Source organism: Electrona antarctica (assembly GCF_951216825.1).
Source record: "Electrona antarctica genome assembly, chromosome: 5".
Taxonomy (NCBI): domain Eukaryota; kingdom Metazoa; phylum Chordata; class Actinopteri; order Myctophiformes; family Myctophidae; genus Electrona; species Electrona antarctica.
The window spans coordinates 33,604,265-33,629,051 of record NC_136810.1 but is presented as its reverse complement, the minus strand read 5'-3'; the positions used below and the strand labels follow the sequence as shown (position 1 = coordinate 33,629,051).

General features: G+C 40.1%; 2 protein-coding genes and 1 long non-coding RNA gene across 3 annotated transcripts; 1 reads left to right on the top strand and 2 right to left on the bottom strand.

Annotated features, from left to right (window-relative positions):
* Window positions 1-359: 359 nt before the first annotated feature.
* On the bottom strand, window positions 360-4,269 carry bend7 (BEN domain containing 7; the record flags this gene model as incomplete). Its single annotated transcript, XM_079502285.1, has 9 exons — window positions 360-726; window positions 1,419-1,460; window positions 1,846-1,959; window positions 2,215-2,332; window positions 2,581-2,688; window positions 3,534-3,722; window positions 3,773-3,869; window positions 3,961-4,012; window positions 4,206-4,269. The coding sequence occupies 9 exons, from the start codon at window positions 4,267-4,269 to the stop codon at window positions 668-670; spliced, it is 843 nt and encodes a 280-aa protein (XP_079358411.1). The 3' UTR covers window positions 360-667.
* Window positions 4,270-5,244: 975 nt separating this feature from the next.
* LOC306923330 lies at window positions 5,245-6,270 on the bottom strand. The gene is made up of 3 exons (XR_013790038.1): window positions 6,210-6,270; window positions 6,044-6,106; window positions 5,245-5,312 (listed from the first exon to the last, which is right to left on the bottom strand). It is a non-coding gene; the product is annotated as an uncharacterized lncRNA (long non-coding RNA).
* Window positions 6,271-10,897: 4,627 nt separating this feature from the next.
* Window positions 10,898-20,016, top strand: prpf18 (PRP18 pre-mRNA processing factor 18 homolog (yeast)). Its single transcript, XM_079502480.1, has 10 exons — window positions 10,898-11,164; window positions 13,354-13,431; window positions 15,251-15,358; window positions 15,476-15,589; window positions 16,315-16,461; window positions 16,585-16,656; window positions 17,221-17,361; window positions 17,478-17,549; window positions 17,643-17,798; window positions 18,646-20,016. Exons 1-10 carry the CDS (start codon window positions 11,099-11,101, stop codon window positions 18,727-18,729), a joined length of 1,038 nt encoding a protein of 345 aa, XP_079358606.1. The 5' UTR covers window positions 10,898-11,098; the 3' UTR covers window positions 18,730-20,016.
* The last annotated feature ends 4,771 nt before the right edge of the window (window positions 20,017-24,787 follow it).

Genomic DNA, 24,787 nt, shown 5'->3' with positions numbered 1-24,787 from the left:
AAAATTATATGAAGGTATATCTTTGTGCCATAATTTGTAAATGTTAAATGACAAAGTTGACAAAAATATATTAATTACATTTATTTTCTGAATGCAATATGTGGAACCAAATCAGAATTGCTGCACTATAAGACTATTAGCGTATAATACACCCACTGAAAAACTGGTAACTTAAAACATACGAATGAATTGCCCTAATGCCTCCTAATCAATGAACAATACTTATTTGTGTTTATTATTTAGATTAGTTCCCATCCTGCAGCCCTACTTACCAAGGTATGAGGCAAGTAGCCTACAAGGTGTTATAATGTCATAATACCATCATTTTTTATGTTAAAATTATATCTTAAGCCTTTATAACCATGTCACAGATCACAGTGATGCCCATAGCCATTTATAAAACACAAAATGGCTCGTAACTGTTAATAAATTATGCTTATTAAATGAAAGTATCTGGATGTTTAGTTTAGTCAAAATAAAGCTGGCAGAGGCAGAGAGAGACACACAGAGAGAGCATTTAATTTGGTAACTTGCTCATCATTTGGTTCACTTGTGTATTTCTTTTCCATTTACAACTACAATGCAGAGCAGTCACAGCTTGAATTTAGAGTGGCAAATAAAATACATTAATTTAGAGGTGTAGGCTATAGGCTACTTGCAACAACAGTCAACGAGTCACATTCTCCACTGTGTCTACCACACTTCCAGGCTTGTTATAGGCACAGCCTGAAAAAGAAGGAAGACAATGTCAATGACTCTTTCAGAGACATTAAAAATATCAAGAAAACCACACAGCAGCCCACACATGCATACGGAAGTATGCATAGTATATCTTGTGTGGTAGTTGACATAACAATCTCGTAAGCCTCCTCTCAATGAAAACCTGAGATACAGTACGACAAAGGCTAGTGTGGCAAGGAGGGTAAGATCCAGAGGCGAAATAAATTACACACGATGATAGTAATAAGCTGACATTTTGGGAAGCTTCAAGCTGACAAGAATGTTAGATGCCATTGCGATGGCGATAGCGTGCATGTGGCCATCCAGTCCAAAGTGATGTTGCTCACCTTGAAATAAGAAAAGAGAAATAAAGTGAGCAACCATTATGTTGCTCACCTTTAACTAGATGGTGTTATGTTGCCAACACGATGGTGTCCACCCACGTTGGTGGGTGGACTGGCAATGAGGCAGGCTGCAGACCACACTTAGTGCTGTGCTGAGTGTGGAAGCGATAACAGGGCAAGGCATTTGTGATGGAGAGGTCATATGGAACAGACATAACAGTGGATAAAATAAACATGTGGGATCTCATATGGCAAAACCCTCGGCCTGGTGGAGACAATAAAAAAATAAATGAATATATTTAGAAAATATATTTTGAGGCCAAATGCACGGTGTGTGCAAATGCCCATTCATACTTGTGTGTGGTCTACTGAAGACATCCTCGTTGTCCACAGCATCTGATCAGCCAAAAGAGAAAAGGGGTTTTACAAAGATGCATGTCAGCAGGAACTGTTCCATGATGACCAGTGATTGTTGTGGTTCACCTGTATATAATATGTATTAGGGCTGAATATTTAGAACCAATAACCGACTTACTGTTTAACCGCATAGTCGAGAATAAACTTGTATTATCCTAGAATGTTATATTCAACTAAACTGACTAGTCTGACTCTGAATGGTGGCGTACAAAGATTGCTCACCCAAAAGTTCACAATTGAGCTTGTATTTTTACTATATTTATATAATCGTATATTCGAGATCATGAAATAATTATGATATTGATTTGTAGTCATATCTCCCAGCCTTAATATTGTATACAGAAGTACATTATTCTTACTGTACCTCTTTTCAGTCTTCTCCTGGCAAGTTTAATCTGGTCTTGAAGGATCTGGACCCAGTCTCGAGGTCCAGGGAGCTTCTCTATTCTATGTGCAGTGCAGTATTTCTCTGTAAACACTTTTGCAGTGAATATTCAATTAGATATTGTGTATGACTGTGTGTGTGTGTGTGTGTGTGTGTGTGTGTGTGTGTGTGTGTGCGTGCGTGCGTGCGTGCATGCGTGCGTGCGAGAGAGAAAGAGTGTGTGTGTGTGTGACATTAAAAATATCAAGAAAACCACACAGCAGCCCACACATGCATACGGAAGTATGCATAGTATATCTTGCGTGCGTGCGTGTGTGCGTGCGTGCGTGCGTGTGGTCAGTTGTGTACCTTTGATGGCACCCACAATGTTGTGGTCCAGACCCTTGCGGTTATCATTGAGACCTCGCTTCCTTTTACCATTGGGCAAGGAGTTAGCCAGAGTAGCATCATCAAAGAAGGCACAGACCTAAACACAGAAGTCAAATAGTTTATACATCAAAGAAAACCATTACATTTAATTATCTTCGGAATAAAGGAAATAAAGTTGTACACATACACCAGGAATCTTACTTTATCAATTTGAGTACAAATGTGATCTATATGGGACAATTTGGTTACGTTTATACACTGTCAGAATTAAATGACATTTTTTACAGTGTGTACTGTAACAAGCATATGAAACATCCAAAAGCTCCAAAAACAGTAGAAACCCACCAGTTTTCTAAACAGCAGGCTGCCAGAGCGTGTATAGTTGACCAGGATAGTGTCCAGCTGGGCCTTGGGGATAAACACATCATAGTCCTCTGCCAGACACACCTCCAACTTAAAAGAAAACATACAGTAGGATTGTAAACTAGGAGTGGTGAAAGCAAGCCCAAATAAGCAAAAATGTTTCATTGGCCGCCGGCCGACTGGTTTGTGCTGAACTTAAATGCTAGTTTGTTAACTTGCACTGTGTGGAGTTGGAAAGAGTCTGTTGGAGTTGGAAACAGTCTCTTTGGTGGAGAGACACCTTTATTTCAGCACAAACCAGTTGGCTGATGAAAGATTGTTTTTGCGCAGTAGCCTGAAGCGCTGGTTTGCAGTGTTGACAGGTCTGCTTGTTTTCCTGTAAAGTCGCTTATAAATATTCATAGTTGCGGGTTGCTTTTTTGGGGGGGCTTATTTCTGAAGTGTAGTTTCTTATTTGGGCTCACTTTCAAGATTCTGTTTGAAAATAGTTAATGTAATACTAGGGCTCAAGTGATGAAATCGGTTACTTCTTTTGGGCTTGTTTTCATAGACCTGGTTGCTTGTTTCAAAGAATCTGGCAACACCAGTGTCTCGTATCTGCACCAAAACAAAATACTTTTCACCAGACCAGGGCTAACGACGGGCCACATAAAGGAACGTAGAAAGTAACACTCCTGGTGTATGTGTACAACTTTATTTCCTTTTTCCGAAGACAATTAAATGTAATGGTTTTCTTTGATGTATAAACTATTTTGACTTCTGTGTTTAGGTCTGCAGGGCCTTCTTTGAACAAGTCTGGTTGGCGATTGGCGTCCGACTAGAAGTACCGACCCATCGATAGTGCCATGCCGATGATAAGTTGTCGGCAGGAGACTATCCAATTCATTCTGCGGCCAGCGTTGGTGCGGCGGAGACATAGAGAGCAATGAGCATACCTCTAAAGACTGAGACTGTCTTAGTTGGCTGGTGGAGAGAGGTGTATCACTGTCAGCAGCAGTTACTGGATTGTTCTGAGGACACAGTGTAGAAATCCCTAAAGAGATAGTTGGATAGGGTGTGGAAAAGTCTCTCTCTGTCTCGTGTTCCTCCGTTCTTCCAGATTCTAAGGGTGGTGATTGGTGAAGCTATAATTGGAGACTGTGGCATAGAGGAAACAGTAGCACTTCTACTTGACGTAGTCAGCAGCGTTGCTTTGAAGATCGGCCTCCTCTTGCGAGGCCGACAGCGTGGCGGGCATGGCGAGCCTGCCTTTTCTTGCTTCTCCAGGGATGCTGTAAAGACAGAGACAATGCAATGACAGTTTGTCAATTCAATATTACTCTCTTGCCGTGAATCACTTTCAATGTGTATTCACGTACTGACCTTTCTGAGTCTGCATTCTCCGCCTCATGGCACGTAGTTCTTGCAAAATGGCCTGCAAGGTGCCCTTACAATTACACATACAGCAAGAGTGTTCTGGTGCTGCAGAAGGGACCACTTCTGTGGGACAACAAGACAATAGTTCACAACTAACTGCTAAAACTGTACTTAGTGTACTATAAACTCTGCATTCTAATGTGTTTTCTGCTATATATTTGTAAGTGTCGTTTTCACAGACAGTGGGGCACCGTCTGAAGGGGACTTGAGCCAGGAGAGGTACCGCCGAGCAAGCTTAGGTGATCGAGTCGCCATGTCGAAGGTTGCGAAGTCACGTTCAGCCGACTCAGCGCCGTCCAGTTATGTCAGATAGGGACAGAAAAATCATTGTCCCCACTAGTCTCAGTAAATGACTCTGAGATGTCAACACTGTTCTGCATCTTCATGCCCTGCAGAGAATGAACTCTAAGTATTTTGGTGACCCTGTGACCTCTACTCTAGCATAACCCTCAGGCCATAATGCAAATTTCGTACACTCTCATACCGGTAGTCAGATTGCAGGATGAATCGTTCTTTGTTAGCCCTAGCGTGATTACGCCGGAGCTCTCTAAGGATTTAAATGTTAGTCGGTTCAAACCACTTATAGATGTAACATATACAGCCTTTTCAGGGCTGCTAACAGAGATTTTACATTCTTTCTATTTTCGATAGAAATTTTGACACAAGCAGCTCATCTTTCCAAAAATGCTTACAAGTAGGCTACACCTTCATTCACTGTGATCAAGCCCTTGCTGTTGTTGAAGATCCCGAGGGCTTTGTATTGGCCACAGTTCTGGCCATTGAGGGTGGGGCTGGATGTGTATGAACTGAAGGCGAGGGTCCTGGACCCTTTGTGCAGTCCCAGATGTTCTGGTGGTCCTCTGAAGGGAGAGATAATGTGGCTGGCTGTTGAGTCCAATTTAGATGTTCATGCCGGGGCTCCATTTTCAAGCTCTCTGCTTCCGCTCCCACTCGTTGATAAACCCTGCCAGTCTTATCGTTCAGAAGCCTCATCATGCCAGTGATTTGTCTCTTGATCTCCATGCTTTCGTCCCCTAACCAAACTGAATGGAGAGCCGTGAGATATTACATTATAGCCACTGAACATATGTAATTATGATATATTACATTATAGCCACTGAACATACAGTATGTAATTATGAGATATTACATTATAGCCACTGAATATACAGTATGTAATTATGTGGAATCTTTACAAAGACAGTACCCACCATCCGGTACAGCAGCATCTTTACACTCTCCATTGGTATCTGAGCAACTGGAATTGAAGGAATTCCCCGAATATCTTGGCTCAAAATCTACATAACAAAAATACAGCATTTTCACTCAGTCAATATAATTCCATTATAGTTGAAATAAGAAAAGTAAACAGAATTTCCCAATAAAACTACAGGGACTGGAAATAAGAAATAATTGCGTTCTCATAACCATAATACTCATTATTAATGAGCATTGTGGTTGTGGAAGCTGATGCTAGCCATGCTCAGCCCCCTCCCAACTGCACATTCCACCACCTGTAGGTTGTATGAAGTAGTCTTGTCTAGATAGGGAAGTTGAGGGAACCGTCATCTTTGTAGGCTATAACAGGCGGATGGCATTTAGAATTTAGAATTCTCCCATTTTGGAACACTAGGACAGGTAATAATTGTTCAATTAAAGTTTATTTATTATGTGTGACCTGGTGATATGGATGACACCGGACACAATACTGCATTTGGGGTTGTTTATTATCAGACTGTCCTTCAGCAAATGAGAACAGTTTTAAGTTATTTTTTAGAGTTTCCAATTTAAGGTTGGTGTTGATAAAAGACAACAAAGGTAACAAAACAAAACAAAAAAGAGCAGCTTGTCTTTGCTAACAACAATACTCTGTCCTATTTAAGGTGCACAAATAACTGTAGTGATACCTCTTCTGTTAACAAAAAGAAAAGAAAACAACAAAATCACATAGTTACTTTACAAAGCACAGTAAACATGTTGTATATTAATGTGAAATAAATGTCTCAACATATCTAAGAACAGTACTCACTACATGAACTCTTTGGTGCTCTCACAGCACATGAAACACAGGTTTCATCAACCTCCTTCAGCACTATACAATACAAACAAATAATACTTTCAGTAACATGCACAAATGAAACATTCTCAAACAATACAAATAAAAGAACCAGTTGTATCTCTAGAAAGAAACTTACAATGCTTGCAGCATGAAGCTGTACAACACTCCTCTGCTCACTACTGTTGCATGTGAACACAATCTGTAAACATCCAATGCATACAATGACCATCCTTGACAAACATTACATGTTACACTTTCCATACAATCACGTTAATGCATATCTATTGGTAATTTTGCACAGAAAGAACAGATAATATATATTTACCATGTTTAGAATATAAACAACTCTCCACAATCATGGACAGTGGCAGTAAAATGGAAGATGATTCACTTCCTGCTTCCTCTACTACAACTTCCTCTCTGGTACACCTGGCCCTGGGAAGACCCATAGGGGTTTAGTGCCATCTAGTGGTTTCTTCTGGAACATGCTATTTTCCACTTGGCCACATATGTAAAGATAATTCCATTTAGTTAATTGGCACACACGCTCTTTATACCTGGCCTTTATATTGCTAATGTAGGCTAATATTGACGAGGCGAAACCTTTTGTTTATGATTCGTCACTGCGTGCAACATCGACAGGAATACAGACAGCACGCGCCTGGCGCATCTTGCAAATTTCGTACACTCTCATACCGGTAGTCAGATTGCAGGATGAATCGTTCTTCGCGTCTTGCAATCTTTCGCATACCTTCATCCGTGATCAGTTTATAGCTCTGTGACTTCCTTCTTCTCTTCCTTTCCCCAAACTCCATATTTAGGATCTGTATTCGGCTACAGTAAGTTGTAAACCCGAGAATCGCTGCTCAGAAGACGAATCCAGTAGGCTGCAACCGGGATCACTGTTAAAATTCTGCTTTGGCTTGTCTGCAGATTCTGTCAACAGCAAATTATAACTACCCAGTCCCAGTCTGCCCCTTAATGGAGTCAATTAATGACCACAACTGTTTGACGTTAACGTTTGCTCAGCTGCATTTCCATTTTCATCCCCTGGTTCTCATGAGTTGGTCCTCTCGCTATGTAATTAAATACATGACTTTAATATTAAAATTGGTCACATCCCTTTGCGACACCTGATGGTACGGTCTCATCTGGAGGGTCCATAACACTAGTGTCCAAACACCGAACTGGATTTGTATCAAAGTAACAACCCATTATTATTATTATTATTATTATTATTATTATTATTATTATTATTATTATTATTATTATTATTATTATTATTATTATTATTATTATTATTATTAATAATAATGTATTCATTCATTCATTCATTCATTCATTCATTCATTTATTCATTTATTTATTCATTTATTATTATTAATATTATTATTACATACAGTATACATTATTGATTGTTTGAATAGGCCTACTTTATTTAGTACAGCGGTAGCCTATGATTATATGATGATGGTAAAAGGATAACATAAAAAGCCATTATATAGAGGGATGGTTCTCATTGTGGTCCTATCCTATGTATTCAATTAACCAATAGTTATTATTATATATGTTATACTGCAGGGGTTCCCAAAAGGACCCCAATTCATCGTTCAGGCCAGGGACTCCCATCCGATCTTTGTTAGATATCATGAGTGGTGCTAGACTATACACTTGCTGCAAAATCCACAGCTCTAATGAATTCCTGTTTATTAATGGAATAAACAATGGAATAAACAAATCCCTCCCCTGTCCAATTCTCTGCAGCCCCTTTTCCAGTCCCAGTCATCTGAAGACCTGACATGAAGACATCTCCACGCGGACAACTGAAGACTTGAAACATGAAACAACTTTCTATATACTGCACCATCCAGATAAGAGCATCCTCTGTCAGGGAGCATATAGGCTACTTGATCAATATAGGCCTATAGGCTGTACAGGGGCAGTTCTAGCCTGGCCCACCATAGGCAGGAAGAATATATGTTGGGCTGACCCAGCCCGCAAAATGCATAGAAAATTATGCTATCATCATATCAGTTAATCCTCCGAGGTGGAAAGCCTGGTGGTCTGACTCTGAACACTTCTCTGTTGTGCACATTTTGCGAGCCGTCAGCCCGTCACAGTCCCTCCCTCTGCCTCACTCCTGAGAGACATAGGCTGGGTTTCCCGAACGCATTTAGTGTAAGACTTGTAGTGCCGCACATGCTCAGATGCCCTTTACAGAAGCCTGTGAACATAGACATTCCGTGCATAGATGTGCCACGCAATGGTAGGCCTCAGGCCTGGTATGGTAGGCCTCAGGCCTCAGGTCTACCATTCTGAAATTTTATTTAATAATATTTGGACTGCTGGACAGCTGACAGTAGTCTCTCTTAAAAAATAAATATATATATATATATATATATATATATATATATATATATATATATATATATATATTTTTTTAAGAGTAAAGAGTACTGTCAGCTGTCCAGCAGTCCAAATATTATTAAATTAAATTTCAGAATGGTAGACCTGAGGCCTACCATTCAGTATTTAAGTCCGACGTCATTTTGTAGTGCTACGTTACGTCCGGGTCCAAGTGGCACCAGCTCCCGTCTGCATGTAAATAGAATATCTAAACGCGTGAATCTTTTTACAATGACGTTATTTTTCAGAAAGGAAGCCATTGAGGTTAAAATGGGTCTTAATGCTTCCAACTCGAGTAGAATTATTAATGTCCATGTGTACATGACAAAAAAAAGATATGATGTGGAGACAATAAAGACTATTATTATCATTATTATTGAAGGTGGTAGGCCTAACAGTCCATTTGCTCAGTAAAATATTTCGGGGGCATATGTTTGCAGGCTTGAGTATGTTGAATAGTTTGCATTATTATTTTTTTCACAGGATTTAGTTGACACAATGAAATAAAATGGCGATAGTATTCAGTGTGGGGCAGACGGCCTGTCACAGCCAGATTTGGGAGAGCAGCGCAGCTTTGTTGTTGCGAGGAAAGCGGTAAAATGAGACTTTCGTGGTTGTTTTAGTCTCAGATTTAGTCCGACGGAGCGTCACAGTATAACTATGGGGACACAAAAGCGACACAAAAGTAGGACCGTGTGCGGCCTAGAGGGCATCTGAGCATGTCTTACAAGTCTTACACTAAATGCGTTTCGGGAAACCCAGCCATAATCTATCTACATATTTATACATAATGGTTAAACTATAGGCCTACATTTCATGCCTTTCCTCTCCCGGTTCACATATTGTGCATATACACACATAAATGTTCACTCTATCTCCTATTTATGTATTTTACATTTTGTATGTTATAATCTCTTTTTTAAGGGACCAAGAAGTCACGTAGTGACTTTGGTCACTTATTGTTTTTGTGTTTTTTTTTCTTCTCCTTCTCCTTCTCCTTCCGCCAAAAATAGCTTTCTGGCTGAACCGTGCAGTTGATTTTCGCGAAACTTGTCAACATGGTAGAGGGCCATGCCAAACGGTGACTATGCGAAGCCCATGACGATTGGCCAAATGGTGGCGCTATAGCACTCAATTGAAAATGCAAACTTTGAACGTGCATATCTCATGAACCGTTTGACCGTTGGCAATGACACTTTGATACACACATGTGTCTCCTCATGCCGAACAACTTTCGTGTTCTGAATTTTGACCTTTGACCTTTAGATCACCTGCCATTTTGAATTATATGATAAAAAGTTAAAATGTATCTCCCCCAGGATCTTTGATAAAAATGCACGAAAACTTCTACACGTGAACTTTGGACCTATACGGACAATAAATCGTAGCACATTTTGTGAAGTGAAAAAATGAAGTTTTTATGAGCCAATGAAAATTGCTGGGTTGTGAAAATTCTCAGTCGGTAGAGCTCTCGCCGTTGGACCACAAGGTTGTGTGTTCAAATCCGGGTAATGACAACTCAGTGTATGCATTGTGTGCTGCAAGTTTTGTGATGACTCAACTATAGAAATATTGAAGTAGATTACATTTGACCTCACTTTTTGACCCATCAGGCACTAGGACATGGCATCACAATAATAGAGATACTAGTAACTGTAATAGTGAAATAGTGTAATAAGTAAGTGTATTTAGTGTAATAGTGTAATAGTGTAATAAGTGTAATAGTGAAATAGTGTATTAAGTCTAATTTTTTAATAGTGTAATAAGTGTATTTAGTGTAATAGTGTAATAGTAGTGTAATATTAGTGTAATAGTGTAATAAGTGTAATAGTAGTGTAATAGTGTAATAAGAGTAATAAGTGCAATAGTGTAATAGTGTAATAAGTGCAATAGTGTAATACCGTACTGTACCATACTGTGCTGTACTGTACCATATGGTACTGTACTGTACTGTACTGTACTGTACTGTACTGTACTGTACTGTACTGTACTGTACTGTACTGTACTGTACTGTACTGTACTGTACTGTACCGTACTGTACTGTACTGTACTGTACCATACTGTACTGTACCGGGCTGTTATGAGCATGTAGATCTGCTCATTTCTAAAAGTTTGAGTACTTAAGCTAAACTAACACTGAATGATTTTCCTGTTAACAATGGAGTAACTGATTGTCTCCGTGTAGCTCAGTCAGTAGAGCTCTTGCCCTTGGACCGCAAGGTTGTTGTTTTCTGTTGTCTTCTATCTTGGTCCCGCTTTATCGCTGCTTGCAGCTATATTTATTCTTTATATTTCTGTTCCCTAGTTCAAGTAGGCCTAAATGTATATTCTATAATGTGAGTGAGAATCACCACTGCACGTGAATAAACCACCACACCAGTGGAGGGCAGTAATACGCTTCGCGACGTCCACACTGCCGGAAATCAAAAAGAAGAAGAAAACAAAACAGTTCCTTTGCTTACTTCCGGATTGTTAGCCTAGCCGCGGCGCCGCCTGCTACTACTACTACCAGTACCAGCCTCGTCTCACAAATCTTACAATCCGATTCCTGTGGGTTTGTTAAATATTACAGTCTGGGGTTTGTTGAAATCAAACAGTAGCCTGAAGACTTGTGGTGAAATGGACATACTTAAGGCTGAGATCGCGAGGAAGAGAAAACTCATCGAAGATAGAGAGCTTATTGACGTGAGTGCTTGATAAAAATGTTTGTTTTCGTTAGCTAGCTAACCTAGCTTTGAAATGGTACACAGACAGTAGCCTCGGAAACCCAGGTGTTTACACACTACGAGAGAAACAGACACAAACTGGAACCGATAAACGATTTAAATGGCTTTTATGAGTTTTCTTCTACATAAAGACAGAAACACATCATCATAGATACTAATCGCGCGGCCTTGAGATGGCGTTGTTGTCGAGTTATTTTTAGTGTTGCTTCATTTTATCTCAGGTAAATCAACCCACAGCGTCATCTAGAGGCCGTGGGGGATACGAAGCTGGTTAAGCTATTTTCAATTGAACACAAGAAAAATAGACCTTTAGATTTACTATTTAAACCAGCTGAGTAATTAATTTTGTAATAATTTAACATTGATGTGATGGTAGGCCTACTGGTGCTGCAAGTGATATTTATTTTATTGAGGGGCGCTAACCCAACCCAGAGCCATCTAATAGAAGAGTTACGATATTGAGGGGGCAGAAACCGAGCGTTGTTCATGCAGCCTGGAGAGGGACAAGCTGGAGTTTTTAGGCCTGTGTGCAACATGACAAATGTTTTAAAGTATTGTACAGTAACAACTAAAGTCTCTAATGTTTAGGTTGTACGATTACTACAAAACAATCTAAAATAAAGGGATTTAAGATCATTAAAGCTGGGCTGTTACTAGCCCCTCTCGGAACCCCCGTAAAGGTTAAACATTTGGATGTTTACCTTCCGGAGGGTCCCTTCTCAGTTGTCGCCCGCAAAATGGCTCTGAAAGTCTCTCTTCCTCACTTCCTTGACTTCCTTATTGACATCCCATTGTACCGCCTCCAGCGCCAGGTTGGCTAGCTGCGTGTCGCGTTCCTGCCTCTGATCGCTCTGTCGCCACTGTAGCCAGTGTTGATGCTGGAGGTGGTACAATGGGATGTCAATAAGGAAGTCAAGGAAGGAAGAGAGAATTTCAGAGCTGCCAAAACGGTCAAACAAAGATTAAAAATACTTAACGGCTTCTGCGCCAAAGGAAAATTCTCTGACGTTTCCGTTGTCTCCTATAGCTCCTATATGCTTCTTTTGAAACATCTAAACCCCATCAAAAAAGCGCAGCACGGCCGCAACGGAGGTTATGTACAGATGCGTCCTATAGTGGGCTTACGAACTGGAGAGGGACCCTACGTGTAAAGTCATCCAAATGTCAGAAAACTTTAACGTAGGGTCCCGAGAGGGGCTAGGCTGTTACCTGGGTCCAATGCATTTCTGCCTACTTCCGGTCCAGGACTCAATAGAAGTCTATGTAGGAGAGCCGCCATTGCACCGGCCCCATGAAGTGAACAGAGTTTTCGTAACTCTGTCTTACACTGGCTCTAGCCCATTGCCAACCTATGTCCAGCTTTGAGGGTTTGTGTAAACACTAGCCCTGAAACATGACTGTCATGATGATTATCTAGCCGCAATTTGCAACTCTAGATTTTTTTATAATGGGATGAATCTAGAGTTGCAATACCCTCCATTGACTCCCCACTCATCCAATTTGGTTTGTGATCTGCTTGTCTTAAACAACGTTAAACTCACAAACATTGCAGCTGTAGTCCAAGCTTGAATTATCCTCTTTAAATCTGCCGAGCTTGTTTTTCATAAAAATCCCCCGTAGGCATGTTATGAGCTACTTTCTGTCAAGACATCCTCTGCAGGTGATTCTTTTTCTAAGGGTTGCAGTTTGGAAGCACTCGTTTTTGTTAACGGGTCGCACTGCTGCCTCCTGCATTATGTGCAAATTCCCATTGTAAAAAAATCTAGAGTTGCAAATTGCGGCTAGATGATTATCATGACAGTCATGGCGCAACTGCAGCCTGTTTTACGCAATCGCTACATTTACAGTCCAAACGTGTATATAAACATTCCGATTTCAAATATAAAGTCCTCGCCACATGTGCCACGGGTGTTAGAAATTTGCTGGTGTATATATATATATATATATATATATATATATATAGGAGGGGCTAGCGCCCCTCAAAAATATATCACTTATAATTTCACCCCCTTTAAATCTACAGTATACTGTGTGTGACTGTGTACTCACATTTATTCCATAAACTACCCCAAATGATTGCAAATTAAGTCTATGTGACCTTGTGTACTTGGCTTAAAGTGAAATAACAGCTACTAACATCTTTTTCAGGATAAAAAGAGATACTTCAAAAGGGCTGACTTGGCACGCAAAGAGGAAGAGGATTATTACAAAAGATGTGGATATAAGGTAATGGAAGAAAAGTAACATCCACAAACATCATAAATGATTCAATTGTATACGTACTCGAACGCCACACTCTGGAGTCTAAGCCTAGTGTTAACTTGTGCATAATTGGCCAGGTACAAAACTAGTTCTGGGGTTGATCAGGAGGTGTACATAAGTTTTTGTGTCTGTGTTGACTGCTGTTTCTCCCCAACCTGTATCTTCTGCCTGCATCTGTAGGTTCAGAAAGAGACTCCCGAGAGACAGGTATGGGATGGTACAGTACAGATAGTTGACAGGATGCATGACAGTGGGGCCATCAAATGACTGTGTTCCAAAAGCTTTCCCTTCCTTGGCACTTTCTTGATGGTCACCAGTCATCCAAAAACTGGCTATGATGTGCACATAAATCCTAACATGTTGGGAACTACTGCTATTCACTATTTAAAGTTCTAATGATTGTCATGGCAACAAATTGCTCTGGAATCGATCTTTCAAATTATTGGTGGCTATCAGCCAGTGATTCTTTTTACTGTATGTACTATGTCGTATACATTTATATAATATGTATGTTTCAACACTATTTGGAACCTGGGTCAAATCGTATTTGCTATAATACTTTAATGTTTTGCTTATCTTGCTTGTAGTTGCACAAAGGTACGGTAACCTGTTTTGCGTGCGTGCGTGCACGCACACACACACGCACACGCGCACACACACGGCAGGGCAGTGTGTAGGCTAATATAGGCTAGTTTAATAGTGTCCGAAATATTATACTATCAATCATCTCAGTCTTATGTAAACATTTAAGTGCAAATATATCTGAATGATCCAAATCTGATGAATACCCTCTTGGTACTCCATGGAGTTTGGAACACTCACTAAGACTCATCTGTGATTGAATACAGTTTGACCCAGGTCTGCTCTATTTTATTCTATTGCCATTTCTAATAGTTTGTCAGAAGGCAACGGGGCAAGGAAAGGAAACCATACAAAAACCAAATGGGACACAGCCTGAGTGTGGATTTCAGCATGAGACAATGAAATGTTCAGTATGTTTTCTATTAAAACATGGTTATAGAGTTGTGCTTCATATGTTGCACATGTGGAAGCAGCTTTCGTAGCTGTGCCAACTTTAAGTTTTCCCTTGGTTTCATGTCACTCGTTTTGCATTGCCTTGCAACAATTGCTCTTGGGGGGGGGGGGGGGGGGGGGGGGAACTACATTTCTGTTTTATTTTCAGTGAAAGTGTATGAAGCCACGCTCTTTATGCTCTTTATTAAATGCAGCGTATGACAAGGTTTTGTGTTTTTTTTGTTTATTTTTTTTATAGATTGTGTCCTTCAAAACACAATCTAAGAGGGCTGAGATGCATGTGCCGTTGATAGCATGCTCTATCAGCACATTTGAAAGCACATTTGAAATGCCCTTATTGGAGTGTTTGATGCTGTACTGAACTGAATCTGTTTCCACATGGTTAAGATACTGGTAGTCCTGTTTTCTTTTGACATCTATAAAATGCCACAATATGGATATTAAGAAAATATGGATGTCTGGTCTCATTGGTAAGCTGTGAGACTGCTTGCTTTTATAGAAACATATGTAGATTTCACAGGTGAGTAGATAGGTGCTTAAATGTGTGCAGACCAGTGGTGTTTTAAACCCTTCTCAAGTCTCCATGTGTAATCTCTTGATGAAATGCGGCACACTTTAACAAATATATGTTTGTTAATTGTATCTGTGGAAAGTGATATTTGTTTAAATGGCAACCATCTGAAATGTGTGTAACCAGAGTTGAGCCCTAACTGTAGTATGTTTTCATTTCATCCACTTTGTTTTGAAGACTGATAAAGTGGAGGAAGATGAGCCATCCACCACATCTAATCCAGGGTTAGGGTTGGAGTTGGAGCTTACAGAAGAGAAGTTGCCTATGACATTGTCACGGCAGGAGGTCAGTCACCATATGGCATGAATAACTTTCAATTACACCAGTTCCTCTGTTTATCGGTATCTCCAAACTACACAACACAAAATATGAAAACCATAATCCATTGCTGTGGTCGTGAAGGTAATCCGACGGCTGAGGGAGAGAGCGGAGCCTGTCCGTTTTTTTGGAGAATCAGACTACGATGCCTTCCAAAGACTACGGAAGATTGAGATTCTGGCCCCAGAAGTTAACAAGGTATGAATTATACTAGGCTGTACTGCAAGATGTGCTCCTTTTTGAATTACGGCTTAGTTATATCCTGAAATTTCACAGTGAAATACATTTTGATTTGGTTCTATGGGCCAGGTTTAGTAATGCTTTTTTGCCTATTTTCAGACACATTCTGTGCCTAGAAATCATGTTATTTATCCTGAGGTTAACTGGCCTGAAAGTGCTGTTTGCTTGAATTTTAAATTTTTTGTCCTCACAACGTGTTCTTTATGCATAGAATTGTGCAAAGAGAGGAAATATGATGATTTACTAACATTCACACAATGCAGGGGTGCATTTTGTTGCATCCAGAAGGTGGCATACCTGTTTCTGGTTAAGTTTCCCTTCGCTTCAGATTTAATTTAACTGGAAACACGCATGACGCATGTTTCCAGTTTAAATCTGCTGCTGTGCCAGTGAAGTGAAGCTATGGGAAACTGAACCAGAAAAGGGTATGTCACCTCAGGAAACCCACGTTTTTGCTGTTTTCTACACAACACAAAAATGCTAGGAGGTGAGGTTGCTGATTACATAATTAACTGCTGCCTAAGTAAATCAGACGTTTACATACATTGCAAGCACAAATGGAACAAATTGGGTACTTTAGTCAGTGAACCAGACATTAATTGCAAGTGCAAATTGAATCGAGTATCTTCTCAGACACGTTTGAAGGCACTGGTATGATATTTTCTGCTGTCCTTTGTTACCAGGGATTGAGGAACGACCTGAAGGCAGCCATGGACAAGATTGACCTGCAATACCTGAATGAGATTGTGGGGGGAACAGAGCCAGGACAAATAGACACACAGTTTGACCTTAAAGTTCATGAGGAGAGTACGACCATAGAAGAACTGGAGGTAGAGTGCTATAGGACTCGTGAATCAATCCACCTGTCTAACTACAGTCTAATACCAAGGCCACCTTAATGTTGGAAAAAAGGTTACTTTTCAATTTCAACTTATTTTTGGAATCTCCTATAGGCTATTGGAAAAACCTGCCTGGGCACAGGAGATGACAATCGTGACCAGGATATCATTTACAAAGTGTTGAGGGTAAGACTGGGAATGCTACACAATCTACTTTATTGTCAAAACACAGCTTTACAGTTGTATAGAATCACTTTGTAGTTTTTGAGTGAGAGAGAGAGACGAGGGACAGTAGGTCTTCACTAGACCAGTGTGACAGAAAGGGACACACTGTAGGTCTTCGTGCACCAAAGAAATGTAACGCAATATAGGAACTAGAGGGGTGGGTGGGTGGGAACTAGAGGTGTGTGTGTGTGTGTGTGTGTGTGTGTGTGTGTGTGTGTGTGTGTGTGTGTGTGTGTGTGTGTGTGTGTGTGTGTGTGTGTGTGTGTGTGTGTGTGTGTGTGTGTGTGTGTGTGTGTGTGTGTGTGTGTGTGTGTGTGTGTGTGTGTGTGTGTGTGTGTGTGTGTGTGTGTGTGTGTGTGTGTGTGTGTGTGTGTGTGTGTGTGTGTGTGTGAGAGACAATTGGCTGTCTTTGGAAGAGGCTTTTAGAAAATGAAACAATTCATCTTTATTCACTTGTTAATTTAAACATATTTCATTAAATTGATTAACATATCCCTCTGTATTCCATTCCAACACGTGTTGTAGTTTCTCCTGGGTGTTTGGGCCAAAGACTTGAACAGCAGAGTGGACCATGTGAAGCGCAGTGTTCAGGGCAAGCTGCAGAGTGCCACTCACTCACAAACTGAGACCTATCTCAAACCCCTCTTCAGGAAGCTGAGAAAGAAGGTAAAATTTCTACAGGAAGTGAGGAAAACGAAAATACTAACCACTTAAGGGCCGTGTGTGTGTTATAAATTAGTATGTAATTTTGCTCGTATTTGATTTACTTTGTTTTTTGCCAGAGTTTACCAGCTGACATCAAAGAGTCGATCACGGATATCATCAAATTCATGTTGGAAAGAGAATATGTCAAGGTAAGTCATTTCTGACTACTACTAAAATCTTTGAATTTAAGTTTTACATGTCTTTGGGGTCATGCAATTGATATACTGTATATCCCTTCCCAGGCAAATGATGCATATCTGCAGATGGCCATCGGTAATGCTCCTTGGCCCATCGGTGTAACCATGGTGGGCATCCATGCTCGTACAGGCAGAGAGAAGATCTTTTCCAAACACGTGGCACATGTCCTGAACGATGAGACACAGAGAAAGTACATTCAGGTGAGAACCCAAGATGTTCCCCAAGCAACAAGATACACTAAAATGTGGTATTCATTAAACTATGAGAGTGCATTAAATATATGCATTAAGAGGCAGAGAGTAAGAGTTAAAATGACACTAACTATAACTTTACAATTCCCAACCTGATATTTCTCTCTCTGGTCTACAAATAAAAACCACACGTTCTTAGCATCATACATTATCATACATCACATTCCGTGCTCAGCCAATCAAATCATCGCTATGGAGTACACACATTGCTCAGCTCATTGAACAATTTGGCTGGTTGAAGCATATATAACTATGTGTGTGTGTGTTGTGTCTACAGCGCAGTTCACTGGCGGCCACTCTGGTAGCTGGTGATCTGCTCAAATACTCTTAAATACTCTTAAATGTAAGAAAATGCATTTCAAACAATGAAAACACATTGATTATATACCTGGCAATCAATGTGTTAAGGTTATTGTAGCAGTCAATTTGTATTGGGGGTGGGGCGGGGGTCGCGAGACATGACCAAAGCATTTCCGGGGGTCCCCAGCCCAAAACGTTGAGAACCCCTGCCTTAGAGAGTATGTGTGACTGTTTTCACAAAACTGAGTCATGGATAAAATAAAATAAAGCCAGGATAACTAGGTGTACAACTGACATACACAACAGATTGTGTATGTCAGTTGTACACCTAATTGTCAATTGCTCTGATTTTGGGGGTCTCTATATATGTGCATGTGTTTGGGCATAATCTTAGCACACTGACAAATATGTCTATAAAGTCCAATGTTATTATATTAAAATGTAAATAGAAGATGAACTGAAGTAATGATGTATTTTCTTTAATTTCTCTCCACAGGGAATGAAGAGACTAATGACCATTTGCCAGAAACACTTCACAACTGACCCATCAAAGTGTGTTGAGTACAATGCCACTAATTGAGTACAATTTCACTCCCATGTAAATGGAATAAGAAGGATTCTTACACCATGGACTTTTCAAAAGGGTAGTGATAGACTCAACTTTTTTCATGACTGTTCCAGTGTGTCAGGGTGAACACATTCTATCAGTACATTATCACAATAATCAATAAATGTAATGACAACGTTAATGCATTTTAATAACCTCTGGAGCCTTTTCAATGTCTGACAAAAATAGAACCTCTGTCACAGTTACTTTTGATAGTTGCAGCCTAGCTCTGGTCCATAGCCTTACTGCTGCAGTAAGGCTCTGCTACTTTCGCTTTTAAATCTCACATGGAACTCAGACCAGCCTCTCCTCTTTAGTGGAAATCTCAAGAAAGTTTGACCTACTCACCAATACAAAGACAGGTTGTGTCATTAGAAAGCCTACTTTCCTTAGTGGACGCACTCTAAGCCCCCCCACCACACGTATAAACGGTACTTTTTGGCCAGAAAGGGATTTTCTTTCAGGAAAAATATTCTCTGAGGCAATTCTCTGGGCAATATCGGTAGAGGGCGTATTGGAGTAACAAAGTATTTTTTTCCTGGTGGAAACAAAATCCCTTTTTGGCCAAAAAGTACTGTTTATACGTGTGGTGGGGGGCTCAGAGTGCTCCCACTAATAAGGAAGGTAGGCTTTCTAATGACACAACCCCCCTTTGTTTTGGTGAGTAGCAAAAACGTTCTTTTTATTTACGCTAAAGAGGAGAGGCTGGTCTGAGTTCCATGTGAGATTTAAAAGCGAAAGTAGCAGAGCCTTACTGCAGGGCAGAATCATAGAAGCAGTAAGGCTATGGACCAGAGCTAGTTGCAGCCATGTATATTGCGACAATGTGTCTAAACTGGTTTCACACGAGGGCAGGACTTTTGTGACTATGAAAGCATGACCCAGTATATTAAATAACATGTTATTCCCCATTGGAAGTTGTTCTTTGTCCTTGAACTTGCCAGAACATCCTGCAACCTGCTTTTGGTTTACAACTGCTTCTGAGAAACACTGCCCAAGGGAAATGGGAAAAGGAAAATAAGGAGTTACCCATTTTTACTGAGTTGTTATGATCTAGGCAGGGAGAATTTTCCTTTTGATACAGGAAAATGTTGTGCCATGACCCTTTTAGAAAGATTGAATATCTCAAGGAAGATGTCCTTGGCTGAAGTTGATTGTAAGTTTTATTACACCCAAGACTTCTGTTTGTGGAAATGTCAAAACAAATATGTCAATCGTGTCTTTGAGTTTTCATTTCAATAATAAAGTTTTACAACAGCAGCTGGAACTAGTCAAAGTAGCCTACTTGTCTCCATTTTAGTGCATTCAAATTATGTTTTATGATGAGTATCAAAGTTATTTTTACATTATTGATATGATCCTGTGAGAAATAATCCCATTTTCAAGAGCTCACTGTACTTGCCCCCTATTGATTGTCTCCACCAGGCCGAAGGCATGGGGAGAGAGTATGTTTTGCACTCCGTCCGTCCGTGTGTGTGTGTGTGTCCGTCCGTCCGTCCGTCCTTCCGTCCGTCTGTTACCAGCTAATCTCCGGCACCATTAACCCGGTCGATGCCAAACTTTGCACACACACTCCCTGGATGCCAACGATGAACCTCTGCCCCACATTTTCCAGAGCGGCCTGTTATAGCGCCACCATGAGGTAGCTTTTCACATTCTTTACCTAAAACTGCACCGATCTGCGTGAAATGTTGCATGCACACTCCCTAGAGGCCAAGGACAAACCTTTGACCTGCATTTCCCGCATCTGCCTTTTATAGCGCCACCAGGAGGCCGACTTTTGTAAAACACATTTTTTGATATTACTCCTCCAGATTCTGTCCAGAAATCTCACAAATCGTTACACAGTATCTCTATAGTCATGTGCTCAAGTCGGATCTGTCCGATATTTCATATTCCATCCTAATTGGCTATAATTGGCTTTCACAGTTTGCAAGATTGCCCCGTTTTGAACAAAAGCCTCAAATCATGAACGCAGCATGCAATTTACGTGAAATCTTTCACACATTTTCTTACTAGGCTGAGGAATATATCCCACCCTTTTCACATTGGCCTGTTATAGTGCCACCAACAGGTTGATTTTTGCAAAACAGATTTTTGGAACAAAATGCCTCAAAAATGGATCATCCAATTGCCATCAAAGGCGTATGAAGAAATGGCACCCTTTTCACATTGGCCTATTATAGCGCAACCAGGAGGCCCCGATGGGCACTTTTTCTAGTATTATGCATATTATGTGCATATTATATTGTGCATAGTATGTGCATATTATATTATGCATATTATGTGCATAATATATTATGCATATTATGTGCATAATATATTATGCATAGTATGTGCATATTATATTATGCATATTATGTGCATATTATGTGCATATTATATTATGCATAGTATGTACATATTATGTGCATATTATATTATGCATATGTGCATATTATGTGCATATTATATTATGCATAGTATGTGCATATTATGTGCATATTATATTATGCATATTATGTGCATAGTATGCATATTATGTGCATAGTATGTGCATAGTATGTGCATATTATATTATGTATAGTATGTGCATATTATGCATGTTATGTGCATATTATATTATGCATATTATGTGCATAGTATGTGCATAGTATGTGCATATTATGTGCATATTATATAATGCATATTATGTGCATACTAGGTGCATAGTATGTGCATATTATATTATGTGCATATTATGTGCATAGTATGTGCATATTACGGAGTGCAATCATTTATTCCATCAAAGCAAATGGTATAAACAATAGTTTGCCTCTTCTACAAAAATAAAAGTTACAAGTTATAGTTCTCTTGTATCATACCATTACTTGTATTATTTCCCACCACGGAGAGTAAACTCCTTTGCTCGGACGCAAACGAGATTCACGCTAACAAGCCGATTTGTGTTATTACCTAACTGCACCGATCTGTGTAAAACTTTTTTTGCGCACTCCCTAGAGGCCAAGGAAAAATCTTTGCCCTGCATTTTTAACATCTGCCTTTTATAGGGCCACCAGGAGGCCGACTTATGTAAAACATTAGTCATTCAGATTTATCCAATTTTCACGCAAATCGGCACACATGATCTATATCTCTAGTCATGTGATCAAGATAGATTTGTTTGATTTTTCATATTCCATCCTGATTCACATCTAAAGTTTGCAGGAGTGGCCTGTTTTGCCCCCACAATCGCACTACATTGAGAGACAATAAAGCTTTTAACATTGGCCTTTTATAGCACCACCATGAGGCCAAATTTTGCAAAACATTTGATTTGATATTACTCCTACAAATTCTGTCCAAACATCGCGCAAATCAGTACGCATTTCAGATCCTTGCAGACTGGACCCGTTTTTCGGAAAAACGGTGGAAAAACGCTCACGCCCACAATAACCTTCCTGACCTGGCGGAGACCTGTGCTCCGAGTACTTTTTCTAGTTTTATTTTAAATTCAGAAGAATGTGTTCCCTTGTTCCACCCGCTGAAGAGCCAGTCTATTTATAGCTTATCCTCTCTCATCCTTTTGGTGTCACTATAAAATGTGTCTGTAGGAAAACAACTCCTAATAAAGACTCACCTCTGAAGTACCATGTGGCTCAATAAGAACTGAAATACATTGAATACATTCTGAACAAGCCTATCCATCGTCTACTATAATGTCAAGTATCTTTTATTGATGAACCAAACGCCACCTGGCCACTGATGGAAATCCTTGCCGATGATAATGGAGGCACTCCGACCTTATTACATTCCGTAACCATGGTGACCTGATTTGCTCCTTGTCGTTATTTGTGTGTTCCCCACTGCCTCATCCCACGTCACTGTATGTGCGTCTCAGTTCTGGAACACGTCACCAATCAAGTCTTAGCTGCAGAGAACAAAAGGTCAGGTGGCACTGCCATTCCGAATCTGTCCTACGATTCTTTGAGGCTTTTCTTTCAGCCATACAAAGAATAGCAGCTCTATCACTGTAAAAAGCTGCACATCTGTTGGGTACACAAATGCATAAGGCCTACTGTAACAATCTGACAGGAGTGAAAAAAGCATTAGAATGTGGTAGTATCATGCTCAATGTCCTTGGTGGGTAAAGGAAAACCACACGCTTTAGTCCAGTTTATGGCCCCCGCTGATATTTACATGCAATTCCAAACAAATAATGGTTTTCTTTGTGTGTTTATCGTAACTGTGGGGATGTGTGTTGGTTGTGTTATCTCAGAGCCAGCACTATGTCCAACTGAGAGGAGAAAGTTTATTTTTTTAAACCAAGGTCAACAAAGCCAGACAACTAGATTGGAGACCTTCGAATTCCATTAAACAAAACCAATGAAATGTGCTGCAGTGCTCCCAAATTGTTAACAGCTGCATTCATGTATTGCTGCTGTGTGCTCAGGATGTTTTGTTTGTAAGCACAAAGTGGCAAGTGGCAATAAAGCAGAACATTGAATTGAAGCCGTGTTCAATTCAATGTTCTGCATTAAGCATTAAGACGTGCACGAGCAACATACATTTAGACAGGCTTCAGACTGGGGTCATGATTATTAGACCAAAATGGCAAAAAAAAGAGAATACCTATACACACATTGTGTATGTAGGCTACACTACAGGCATCTGCTCTCTCCTTTTCCCCCACTGGCAACACTTGGCACATTGTACCCGTCACACACTGAGACAGTGGCAATGACACATGATGATGCCTCTCTTCAGTTGGGCCCATAGGGGACCCCACACTACACAGTAAAATCCAAATCATTTTGTTCTGCAGGGAAGTGATTTGTGGTGCTGTGCAAGGAAGGAATGAAATGGGAAGAGACTAAATGTAGAAGGTAAAATAGGATGACGGGTGTTTCTTTTCTTTAGATAGCCTGTCAGGGACACTGCAGATACTGGGTGGTCATGACAGACTCATTTATCTTTTGAGTATATATTCTATATTCTTTGTATGAAGTGAAGTAAATAAGCTCAAGTGTGAAAGCATATCTATTCATGTTTGTTCAAATTCCACTGTCAGAGATGTTGGTGAAGGGGTGTGAGTCATCTATTCCTGGCCTGGGGAATCAATAAACCACTTCACAGACAATTATTCCTCAATAATGGAGTCTCCAAGCATAAAACCATTTCCAAGGTCAAGACATTTCAAAATGTTTCCTTTCTTATTGTTCCTAACAGAAGTTCTGATATGCCTCAGTAAAATGGATCTTTTTCAATATTAGCTTCTGCACATTCTGACGAGGCTGACCTCTGTATTGTTTGTTAAAAACCCCCAAAATATTGATCTCATTTGATATGTGTAGTCTTTTGTTCTATTCTCTCTCGCTCTCTCTGTCTCTCTCTACAGAGACAGCATACAGTATATCTTTATGCTGCCGTCATCTCTGGGCCACTCGACTGTCATATTTGTTTCAAGTTGTGTAATGCTTTTGAAAGTGTTAAACTGAGGCCTGGCCCCATTCTCTTGGCATCAGTCCTGTATTTGGGTTATGTTGCTCTAATTCTGCCTGTGATTCCTCACAACAATGAAGAGCTGTACCCTTAATTGCCATTAGGGCTGTTAATCTTTTTTCTCTCTCTCTGCAGTGGCCTGTCATCTATGCAGAGGCACATTAATGGCCATACGATCTTGGCTAGCTGGTGAATGACTGCTCTCTTGTCCCTTTGTTCCCATTCGGAGTTGAGTAGGTCGAGTGGGGGATTCATACCGTGTCACTAACACAAATATCTATTCTATTCTATTCAAAGGAGCTTTATTGGCATGACAAAACATATGTTTACGTTGCCAAAGAAAGTGTCAATATAATATAAACTGTTGAAAATGGGGAAATGATATACAGTTGGAGGGGGTACAGCATTGTGTAAACAGAGCTATATGTCACATTGTGTCATTATATAGGCTACATGTTATATACATGGGTATAAAGCTTTTTGAAAAAATCTTTTGCAGTCACAAATAGCAGCATTTTCTCTCAAAACTATTTAAATAGTATACCAAAAAAACCTAGCAGCTATGTTTACA

Bases quoted from the DNA above. Each gene is read 5' to 3' on its own strand.
- prpf18 (XM_079502480.1), top strand. From the start codon at position 11,099: ATGGACATACTTAAGGCTGAGATCGCGAGGAAGAGAAAACTCATCGAA. The intron at 16,657-17,220 runs GTAAGACTGGGA...CACGTGTTGTAG, and splicing joins TCATTTACAAAGTGTTGAGG to TTTCTCCTGGGTGTTTGGGC. The intron at 17,799-18,645 runs GTGAGAACCCAA...TTCTCTCCACAG, and splicing joins CACAGAGAAAGTACATTCAG to GGAATGAAGAGACTAATGAC.